At 42.4% G+C, this 12,137-nt stretch overlaps 2 protein-coding genes across 2 annotated transcripts in view; both read left to right on the top strand.

Annotated features, from left to right (window-relative positions):
* The window catches only part of LOC311338262 (uncharacterized protein), a gene marked incomplete at both ends in the record, with an annotated part of 195,904 nt that overhangs the window by 145,607 nt on the left and 38,160 nt on the right, over nucleotides 1–12,137 (top strand).
* LOC311338687 (SRSF protein kinase 1-like) overlaps nucleotides 1,676–12,137 on the top strand; it is a 32,082-nt gene continuing 21,620 nt past the window's right edge. Inside the window, exons 1-2 of the mRNA XM_084464000.1 lie at nucleotides 1,676–1,738; nucleotides 2,540–2,594. Coding sequence (XP_084320126.1) covers nucleotides 1,726–1,738; nucleotides 2,540–2,594 — 68 coding nt within the window. The 5' untranslated portion in view covers nucleotides 1,676–1,725. The remainder of the gene's footprint in view (nucleotides 1,739–2,539; nucleotides 2,595–12,137) is intronic.

Raw genomic sequence — 12,137 nt, 5'->3', positions numbered from 1 at the left:
CGGGTATGAATCTGCTACTGGACCCAGCCAAACCCAGGAAACTGCGGACCTCTGACGCGGCCACATTTCACCATACTTTACTCCCAAGTGTCTTCCTCATGAATGCCCGTTACCACGTTGACGTAATGATGTCATCAGTACACGACAATTACTTTTTTACGTAATTAATATTAATACAAGAAATTACATTACTTTTTTACTTCTGCGTGGCACACGTAAAAATATGACGTCTGTAAGCCCAGGCATCTGTTTTTTTACTTCTGGAGAAGTAATATTATGTCCGTTTTTATGTCCAGGAGAAATGCTGTCACTGGTCGTTGATAAACATCTTATAAAAGGCCACGATACAACCTAGACCAGCATAGGCTGGAATAAATGCGGACATCACACCCCTCAAATGTCTAATGCTGCCATGATATAGGCTATTACTATTTCTGAAAGGAAAAGAAATGTGTGACAAAACTGTCAGCAACTCTTCAAATGATTCTCTGTAGAAAGGCGTCTGGAGAGCACAGGCCTCTGCAGAGTGAATCATTCCTGGCGTGTGCATGAGTCGCGCATCTTCTCAACAAAGATTCAGATTCCCAGAAGTGGACAATTCAGTTTGCAGTTCCCAGTCATGAATAAATAGCAATATAGTATTATATATCCACCATGGAGCCCACACTGCAACATGTCAAATGTATACTTTGGAACACATGAATTGCTGGCTGCTAGTATTGCAGCAAATCTTCCAGGGGTAATTATTTCTACTTCTGACATCAGACGCAAAGTTGCACACGTAAAAATATGACATCTGTAAGCCCAGGTGTATGTTTTATGCTCCTGGAGAAGTTATATATCTACGCGTGGAGGCGTTATTTTGACAAACGTTTTGGCCCAGTTAGCGTTCATAGTCGCCCACCTTGTGAAACGGCCATTAATCGAGCTGGCGTTGACTGTACACAATTCTCTGGTTTATGTTACTACCAAGTTACTACTACCACACACACACACACACACACACACACACACACACACAATCAGAACAGCTAAGCTATTTTATATTTTATCTCAAATGTATTCAAACTTGATCACATTAGTTATTTATTTAACTCTTCACTTCATTTGTTTCCCACCATTTTACATTTTTTTTAAATGGTGTGCATTTGAACACTGTTTACTCCATTTAGACTGTTTAAATCCCTTCTCCTCACTTCACTTCATTTAAGCCATTTTACATTTCTTTATGTCTTAAACTATATGGCTTTACTAAAACATATTTTCAACCTTCACTTTGCATTACAGCACTCATTTTCTAGTTTTATTTATCCCTCTATATAATACCTGAACATGTGTTGTGGATCATTTTAACGATGCATGAATGAATTTTTGAAATGCTGTACTTTTCAGAAACACTCGAAAAAGCCATTATAGAAATGAACATCTAGTAGGCTCTGTATATATACTGTGTGTGTGTGTGTGTGTGTGTGTGTGTGTGTGTGTGTGTGTGTGTGTGTGTGTGTGTGTGTGTGTGTGTGTGTGTGTGTGTGTGTGTGTGTGTGTGTGTGTGTGTGTGTGTGTGTGTGTGTGTGTGTGTGTGTGTGTGTGTGTGTGCGTGTGTGTGTGCGTGTGTGTGACAGAGGAGAGTGAGAGGGCTTTTGGATCAGAATAACACGCATGCGCTCTGCGATGCGAGGCTCTATCAGCACAGTTTGACAACAGACTGTCTATCCCGCCATCAGTATGGAGAGAAAAGGTGAAGTATAACCACAAAGGCTCTTTCACTGTTAAATACAATAGGGGGGGTCATTTCTCTCATCCAACACTAGTTTCTGAAAGTTTGCCGACGCGATGTTGCCGCTAAACAAAGAAAAAGGAAGACTAAGCGCTTTAGGAGCTAGCAGCTAGCCTCTGCCAATGTGCTGGGATGAGGCTAGCTGCTAGCGGCTACTAGTAGCATCCACACTGGAGAAGTCCATGCGCCCGAACTTTATGCTAACAGTGGGGAAACTTGGTTGGCATGTTTGTGAGCCACCCGCTACACTTTGCGTGGTACAAATAAACGCAACCAAGATAGTGTCCGGTTTGAACAGATATGCTGTCAGGGCCGGCGTTACAGCGACATGTGTGACACACACCGCGCTGTGTGCTCAGACCTCGTATTGACAAGCGTCGGACCAGAAACCTGGACATGTGCTGTGGTCAACTGCGTGTATTCAGTCCGCAGCACCTAAATGCGCCTTCCATGTATCTTGTTTAGTAATAGACGCAATGTTACTGTCATTATATTGAAGTCCTATTTAGAATGGCGGCTGATAAGCGGTGAGCTGGATGTTGTATGAATCACACATGTTGGTGTTCAAAAGGCAGAGAATACTAGACCTAGTATAGCTAATGGTATTGCATATACATATATAATATAGGCGGAAAGCCACCGTGTCTCAAGTTAATGCTCCTGCAGCCCAGCCAACTCTCTCCATTCATTTATGCAGATTAGGCGCCGTAGTTTTTGCATGAATGTAAATGACACTGTATCATCTCTATCCTATTTTGTTAGTACTTGCCATGCAAGCGAGAAAGAAAAGGACCAAGCCAAAGAAGCCTAGTAAAAAGTAAGTCTATCATTTTTAGCATACATATTGTTTGTATCTGTATGCGTGTCAATATACCAAACAATCGTTTGATTTCAGATCGGCATTGACATGGTCACTGCATAGTGTGATGCATATTGATAACAGTTGAAAACATGGTGTGTGTGTGTGTGTGTGTGTGTGTGTGTGTGTGTGTGTGTGTGTGTGTGTGTGTGTGTGTGTGTGTGTGTGTGTGTGTGTGGGGGGGGGGGGGGGGGTTTGTCTTGTGTGTATTATTATTGAAAAGCAAAGACTATTTCCATTATTTTACCATTTAGTAACATGTATAACATCATATGTAATCAACAAAGCAGCAATGAGTTGTATTATTGTATTGCAAATACTGGGGATTGTATTTACAATTCTAAACACAGCTCTTTTCATGTTATATTAGACTCAATTATTTTGGGCAAAGATAGTTTGGCGGCTCCCAGTCTAAGGTACCGAGTTTGATTCCCATGTCCGCCACCTCCCTTTAGGCATGCTTGAGCAAGAGGCTGACCTCTGCCTGCTCCTTAATGACAAGTATCTCAATTCACTGTTTGCTGTACAAGTCTGCTTAATCAAAATGATAAGTAACAACAATAATATCTAGGGCTGTAGTTGGGGCAAGTTCAAACCGATATCGCAATGTAATAGAAAGCGATTTTTCAAATCGCCAAAAGAAAAAATTAAATAAAGTGTGTGTTTTAATGTTACACAATCTAACCAATCAGAGGGTCGGAATCTGCAAAAAGGGTCCACGCGGGGTTCACCTGTACGCTTCTTTACCCTCCACTCATGTGACATGCGAGTGAGAGCAGTAGATGAAGAATACAACTCCATATGAACAAGATCAAAACCACAAAATTACTCTGGCGATAGCTGAGTTCATAGGGAAAGATGTGATCAACGGTGACCATGGCTTTGGTAAGGACACTGGATAAACGGACTGGACTTGAGAGTTTTAATTTTTTCTTGTCTCAGACTTATCTTGGACTCATGGGTATTTGCACTCGGACTGACAAAAAAACAGACCGCCAGTGTGTCAAGTAGACCGAATACCATAGATCGATCACTGACCGAAATTATCCAGAAGTATATATGACCGCGATTCAAAACACATCCTGTCAAGAAAAACTGAAAGGGGCATAGTTGGACTTTGTTTCATGTTTCCTAAAGAAAGTATTCTACTGAAGAAAACCGGCTAGTCAACACAGTGTTAATGTGAAACCCTAAAGGACACTTTTGTACCATTTACTAATAGTGGCAGAGTTTGTCATGGCCCAACCAAGCTTATCGTTCTCAGCCTCCAGCAGTGTGATTGGTCAAAAAAAATATGAAGTGAAAGGAAATTACACACAGAGTTTAACTGGTTTGCTATCAGACTATAGATAATCGATCCAAAGTCTGATTTGTGAGACTAGCCCCCCTGACCCAACTTACTCATACTTTTCTGTTTAACTTTCCGAGTTGCCTTGTATTAGTCTAATTCATATTGCATTGATTTCCGAACTTGTGTTCCTCCCAAAATAAGCTCAGTCTATAAGCAATAGTGTTATTATTATTTTTTAAGATAAATATCTATACAGAATTTTTTCACACAAATACCAGCTGCACTTACTCGCTGTCTTCGGCAGGAGTGCTGTTTAGAACAGTGGAGGCTGCTGGTCTTTCAAAGAGGTGAAGCTCATTTTCGGCCTACATCATATAAATTGTCAATTTATGTATATGTAAATTCTGCTCTCTATTCAAGGGTCACAAATGCTCTGTGACCCTTGTCATACCAACTAGCTGTATTTTCCAGTGACTTGACCAGTGTCCTCTCAATGGCCAGCAGAGCTAGGCTGCTTAAACAGCCTTGGCCCATTGTGTTACGGGTGTAGGACCTGAGCTGCTTTAAACAGGAGGAGCTCCTTTCTATACCTGCAGATGTAGCTCCAATTGTTGCCACTAATGAGAACAGTTTGTAATGCTGAGGCATTGCACTGTCCAACTCCATGTCTTTAAGGAACACCAAGAAATCACACAGCTTTCCCCTGTCACCCTGCAAGTCCTGATCTGAATACAGGACTTGAATCAATCAGGCTCCCTGAATCAAAGTGATGGCCAACTACCAAAACAATATTAAACTTGAACAAGGAAATGTGAGAATTATGTTAAACTGAAACAAGGAATTGAGTGTATAAGTGTATGAAATCTACGATGAAAATTGTCTGGCAATTTCGCCAAGCAAATATCAAGAAATTGGTTGCAGTTTGTCTTTCGACTCGCTCGACTAAAGAGAGATCCTGCGACGTTTTATAGTTCAAAATCGCTGTCACTCAAACGGCAACTCAGTCTTTCGCAAACCCTCCAATCATCACACAGAAGCCCAGTGTCCAGGCCAGCCCACTCCTCCATTCACCCCCAGAGACGCTGAGCGTCCTTGGGAGGGACATAATCGCACTTTCGACGCACTAAAAAAAGCTGTTCCAGTGTTTCCCACAGACCAGGTAGCAATGTGTGGTGCCCCCCTGCAGGGTTGGCAACTTTTGGTTTTTGGCCGGAGTGAGACTCTGTAGAATCTTATAATGTTTACATTATAGGGTTGGGTTGCGGGAGGACGGGATTGTTGTGTTGGATTGTGGGCGGACGGGATTGTTGTGTTGGATTGTGGGCGGACGGGATTGTTGACAGGGGGAAGGGGGGGAGGGTTGGTACGGGCTGGCAGAGTTGTTGACGGGGTGGGGGGAGGGGGGGTGACAGCCCCAGCAATTTAGCGCTCGTCCGAAGCAACAAGAGATATAACGGGTATTTTTCTTTTTTTGCCGTGACATTTGTTGTGAGAGCGTGAGATATTTATACTTTTTTGCGTTAAAATAAAATAAAATTGAATCTGTGGCGCTGCGCCACACATTGGTCTGTATGGGAAACACTGCTGTTCTATGCAGCCCCATTGAAGTGGATGGACGCTGAGCTTCAACAGGCAAATGCACTGTGACGCTACGGGAATGTATGAGAAGGAAATCGAGTCAGTCGACCTGCGATAAGCAGATGGACGTGTTCTAACGCATTTTTAGTCAATGAAATGTTAACACAACAGTATATATTTGACCATTTAATTTTGGAAATTTTAGTGGAAGCTGAGCTTCCCTTGCAGTCTTAGAGAAATTGCCACTGGTTTAGAAGAACTTTGGCTCTGAGGAAAATTACCAAGGAAAGTCGCTGGGCACATGCACAGCAATAGTTATCTTTTTCATGAAATTTGTGCTGCCAGAACTACACATTATATGAAAGCTGAGCCTCCACTGATTCCAACAGCCTAACCCTAACCAATTCACTCGGACTAAAACTCGCAAATAACAATAAAGAACAAACTTCACCTTTTCTTTTTACAACCAAAAATCTTCCTCTTCTTACCTTTGATGTTTACTTCAAAGTTAAGTTTGATGGCATAAAACCACCAAAAACAGATAATTCAGTGTCTGGGCCTAATTTTGAAACTAAACAGTGTTTACAATCAATGGCTTAGAGAAGGTTTCTGAGGAGATAGGTAAATTGCCTTCAATCAGAACACATGTTCTTCAGCGCTATTTGGTGTATTTGTCAGTAGGCCTGTCGGGATAAGCAATAAATCAATTAATCGCATGATCAATTTAAATGAGTTTGATAATTTCGCCAGCCGCGATAATTCAAATTCGATTTCCTGTGTCTATCAAAGAGACTGGATGACAAGTGTTTTCACTCCAGAGCTTCGGTCTCGACAGACCCCTCTCTCTGCCTTGGCGTGATGAGGAACCCTCGAGTCGTGTCAGTCCCTTGCCAGCCGCGTCGTCTCTGTGGGGAGGCGGAGCCCTGGTGTTAGAGTCAGAGCCCGTTCACGCCCGTCTTCCCGAAGGACATGACGGAGTGCAGCATGAGAGCCCTGTGAGGAGTAGCAAGCCAGAGAAAACGCTAGTTGAGACTTGGCAGAATAAAAAACAAAGATGGAATTTGTTTCAAAGCCGAACACGACAGCTGCCGTGTGGGAGCACTTCGGGTTCAAACCAAATGAAACCACTTAAAGGACAATTCCGGTATTATGAACATTGAGGTTCTGGGATTCTGAGATTCTGGTTTGTCTTAAGATGACGCAGAAATTTTGACTATTGGTCCTGTCTCGGGTATTTGGCTCATTTCGAATCGCCCCTGCCTGCTTCAGAATGGCTGGCCACGGGCATGACCAAACCTGTCCTTAAAACAACCCTAAATGTTCGTTTTCAGAAATGTGAAACTCACCGAGTGGTTAGTGGTGTTGGTTGATGTTCCAAATCAAGTATCGTAGCGAAATACAGTTTCTGTCGTGTTTTATTGCACATTTATCACATTTATTAAATCCCATTGATTTCTGTTGGAAGACTCGTTTCTCGTTGGCCGGAAACGGAAAGGGGGGCTGTTTACGTTTGGTTGTAGTCTTTTCGCTCGGTTCTAGACCTACTGTTGAGATGGAGAAGCGAGCGAAAAGACTACAACCAAACGTAAACAGCACCCCTTTCCGTTTCCGGCCAACAAGCAATGAGTTCAACATATCATGTAGGGATGGGCATTTTAAGAAATGTCCTTGATCCATCAATAAAATTAACCATCGATCATCAATAAAATTAATGATAAATTATCGATTTAATCGTTATTTTTCTATAGGCAATTATAAAAATTCCAGTTGGTAGAAAATTCAAAATACTGCATGTTTTTCTCAATGATGCCTATGCGGTGCTTGTAAAAGACGAACAATGCGCTCTTAAACACGGGAAACAATTCAAATCGCCAACAATAATCAAACAAACCAGTTTAAGGGAACAACTACTTGTAAAATAAATAAAATAAATACTTGTAAAAAATAATAATAAATGTAGGCCACTCATAAAAGCCAATCAATGAACCTATGGCGCTCTTAAATGTTTGGAAACAATTCAAAAAGACAAAATTTGTATTCCAATTCCCACAAGAACCAAAGAACAGCCAAGCAATGGCTTGGATGTTCCATTCTCACACTATGCAACACAACCTCCTTTTGAACGATAAAAATATCACGTGATCGACAAAATTCTTAATGATCAGTGATTGCTCATCGATTAATCAAGCCCATCCCTAATATCATGGGACGTCTCCGTCTTCCCGTCAGTCCACAATCACTCGGGCATTTAGTCGACAAAGTACAAACAGGACAGTGCAAATGGTGCGCACTCACAGACAGTGTAGTTTGCTTCATGTAGTTTTTATTTCAATTTTATTTATTGTTTTTGGTTGTTGTTTTTTTATTATTCAAGTGCATTTTTTGTTGAAATAGACTGAGTCCATTTTATTTATTGTTTTTGGTTGTTTTGTTTATTTATTTTGGATAATTAAAATGTCTTCCAGTTCCAGTGTTATAAATAAGTTTATTGATCTTTGAAAGGGTGTACTTTCATTATTATACCATTATCATTACATTAGTTGAAAATGGTCTCAAAACGGCAATATTATCGCAATAATTTCCGGGACAATTTATCGCCCAGCTAAATTTGTTATTGTGACAGGCCTATTTGTCAGCAGTATTAGTATTAGTCAACAGTCTTCGTGCTTTTGGCACCAAGATGACATATTATAGCCCTTGCTGTTGTAAAGAAGTTTTACCCGTGGCATTGAAAATGGTATCGAATATCGATATTTCTCAAGGTATTGTATCAAAGTTAGAAAGTCCAGTAACGTGAGAACACTAATAACAAACTGAAAGTGTGACTCACTGTTTTGTTATATTTTTTTAATCTGTCAGTTACTACCATGCTGAAGTCTAGATGTCGTTATCACGTGTCTGTGTTTTGCGGACCTTCTAACGGCATCACATTTCTTACTGTTCCACGCATCACTCGCAGTCGACTTAGGGTCTGCGAAGTGCACTACAGCGTTCCCCTTTCCCAGCGTCGCTCCTCATCTCCCGTTCCCTGTCTCCTCTTTCCCCTCATCCCTCCTGTCTCCTTTCGTTCTCCTTTACACTCACTCCTCCCTCCCTCCTGCTGTATGTCGCCTCATTGGCTCTGTTTTGATAACGGCCCAGTGCGTGGGACTCGGCCAGAAGACAGTGAAAGAGCACTACATCAGAGAGGACGCGGGCCGAGAGCCTATTCAAGCGCACTGCTCGTCTAACTCATAGCTCAGTGTCATTTCAACATAGCCTTAGCCAGGTGTCCCCTGGGAAATGTGGTTACTGGACTGGATCTTCTCCATCAACACAGCTGTGGTTAAGCTAGCCAGCGGCCTCAGGTGCAAGTGAGTTGCGCACTACTGTGTTTGTGTGTATGCCCTTTTTGTTCATGTGTGTGTGTATTAGTACAAGCCTTTACTTGATGTTTGAAGTGTGATCTATCGGGGGGGGGGGGGGCGGGGGGGAAAGGCGTGTTTCTGCAAGTGTCTGCATGCATTGCGCGAGTCAGCAGGCTACTGGGCTGATTTATTGATGAGCGGATCCATATTAAATAGAGCAGCACATGTCTGCTCCTGCTGCCTCACCAGGTTGCAGGTAACAGAAAACCTGAGCATGTAGCTGTGAGGAGGAAAACAGATTATTCATCTGCAAAAGTAGTCTCCCCTTCCATTCTATCTCCCTCTATAGTACATGGTAAACTGATTCTTCAAACTCGGATAGTGTAATGTTCCCCTCTTTACTTTGAGGGCTTCCTGTGATTCTGTCCCGTGTTTGTTGTTGTTTGCCCTTCCGTTGTGGCTCTTACTGAAGCATCCAGTGCCTAAACACACAAGGCTTCTGTCCACTCCCCGGAGATTAAACAGAAATAGCTGATGTTGCTTGATATTTTCCCTGCAGTTTTTTCTCCCCCTCATTTCATTTTGGTCGTGTGTGCTCTCCCAGCTACAACTGCGGTTGATTACATAACCCATCACATCTTTATTATCTGCAGCCTACTCTGGCTCTTTCTCCCTGTCCTCCCTCCAATTCTTCCTTTTTTTTCTCGATCTCGCTCTCTTTTACCCAACACCCACAGCAGTTAATGTAGTCTTGTCTAAGAAGGGAAATAAAGGATTTGTATAGAATAATGGAGGTCTGAAATCTGCTGGGCTCGGTCCTATTTCTCGCTTTCAGAGATGGGTCAGTTCCTAGTTTAGCCCGAAGGTCTACTTTATACACTCTGAAAACCAATTACTTGCTTTATGTTAAGGGACAAATGGGAATACCTAGGATTTTAAAGGATTAGTAGAGTGCAGAGATGCAATGTGCATTTTCTTTTGACGTTTGCTCATGACCATGTTTGTAGTGTTGTTATTGTAGAGTTTTGATTGTACACCTCATCAGCTCCTATCTCCATCAGCCCTAACGGCTGACACCTGCAACTGCTGTCCAGGCATTTGCTGCTGGATTTATAAGTCTATGCTTCACATCCAGCTGGGAGGGTTACTAGGGGTCGCATGCAGACCTAAATAGGTTTCCTTGTTTTCTTTGATTTGTTTTGGATGGAAGGTAGAAGCGAACCAGAGCACACTTTGAGCGGACAAGGTTCAATAAAAGAAAGCAGTCTTGGGGTTTTCTGCAAGTGCTACTTTGCTTTTGCTCAAGCAAAGTCTATAGGGAACTCAGTCAGCAGTCAACAGTCAAAGAAACCGGCTTATTGAGCACTAAATTAGTTGATTATCTCTGAATTTGCAAATTAGACCATAGTACATACACTTTAGTCCCTTATTATGCAGTCTATTAATGATACATGTGAATTATTTTCACAGGGAAGTTGATTGTTAGATAGATTATTATGAGCTTTAATAAGGTTTTAGTGGCATAAAAAAAGTCACATTAAGTGTTTTAAAATAAAAAATTCATTAACCAACTAATTCCAAAAGATTTGCATTCTCTTGCAACTCAGCATTGTGTAATGAGTGTTGTAGTACGTGATATATTTTTGGTATACAGACCCAAGTGATTTGCCACTTGAAAGCCTCAAGCATTATATAGTATTTTTATAATCATAATATAAAAAAATACAATATGCGGATATAATAAGTGGAACATAATTATTTGTTTTGTAATTTTATTTCTAAATCGACTTTCCTTTCTTGGTTTGTCCTTCTCCCTGTCTCCTTCGCCACATGTGTTAAGTGCCTATAAATGAAGGTTCCTAGGCAATTGAATTGGCAGGAAACAGCCCTGTGAGGCACTCTTCCTCATGAGTCAACAACAACAGCTTTTTTTGAAAAGCGACAGTGAAAAATGAAGTGGAATCGGTTTTGTTTTGGTCTTAAGATGAACAGCAGAACTGCTGTTGTCCTCCACCTGCAATGCAGTGCTGGACTGCATCATCCAATCATGGCCCAGTTCTGAGGTAAAGGGGAGGGGCCTGGCAATTGACGACAGCCAAGGAGAGTTCTCGGTCAAAGAGAGGGAGCCGGTGAACGAGGGAGGGAGAGCGTGCATGTGAACCAGAGAGAGAGCGATCAGTGGTGTCCTGTGCTCCAGCTATCTGCCTGCGGCAGAGCGTCTTAATCTCCCTGTTATTTTCTTCTCTGCTCATCTCCATTTTGACTCATATCCACTTTTTATTCCCTCCATCCGTCATATTCCAAATCATGTTCTTTCACTCTGTCCTTTGCTGATTTCGGCTCTGTAGCCCTAACCTTAACCCGTAAAAAAAAGAAATCTCTAGCGTTAACTCCTGAGCACCGATTGGCAGACTGCGCTTCTCTCGTGCCACTTCTCTCTCGATTTCTAGTCCCTCCTCTGAACTCGTCTTTCCTCTCCTGCTGGACACCCCTTGGGGAGGGCTATCGACGCCCCCCCTCTGTCCTCTCTGTGCACCAACGTATGGGCATCCGCGCATCTCACAGGTAGGCACCCGGCGTGTGCATGATGTGTCTCTCAGTGGGTCTCGCTGTACCCGTACGCTGGGGTCTCAATGCAACAAGCGTTCTTTGGGAGACATTGAAGCTGATTGATGTTGACGTAAAGTCTCAGAAGTGTAGTGTTTGTGTTGAGAGGGAATGCCTCCTCTCTTGTCCTTCCAATATGGATATGCTTGATTCAAACGCACCCAATGGCCGGATATAAACGGAGCCATGGCCTCCATATATGTTAAAGAAACGGTGATGGCACGTGTACATTGCGTTCTTCTTTCACATCCACAAGGTCTTGTAGTGTCATCTCATCAACTACTTGAACAAACAAAGAACGAATGTACTGATGTTATTTTAATGTCGGTGGTTTGTCTTGGTACATGAGTGTTAGTGAGCAATGTGTGTGGGGGCGGGCAGTGCTGAAATTAGCTTCAGCCGTGTCCGGTCCAGTGTGAGAAAAGAGTAGACACTCACACTCTCGTTAACCTGCAGCTTCGCCTGCCTCTCTCTCTCCCCGTCTCTTTCTCTCTCTCCTTCCCTCCTAGCAACGCATTAGCGACTGATCCCAGACCTTTTCTGGTGAAGCTGTACGTCAGCATGACTGAGTCACACAGGAAAAGATTTATTCAGAACTGTTCGATGTGTTGCGTACCCTAGATCTGGGCTTACCTTGTTAATGTTATTCTTGTATTATCTTTTTAACATGAGTGGTGA

This window comes from Micromesistius poutassou (assembly GCF_964030765.1).
Source record: "Micromesistius poutassou genome assembly, chromosome: 2".
Taxonomy (NCBI): domain Eukaryota; kingdom Metazoa; phylum Chordata; class Actinopteri; order Gadiformes; family Gadidae; genus Micromesistius; species Micromesistius poutassou.
This window is presented reverse-complemented; position numbering and strand designations above follow the sequence as displayed.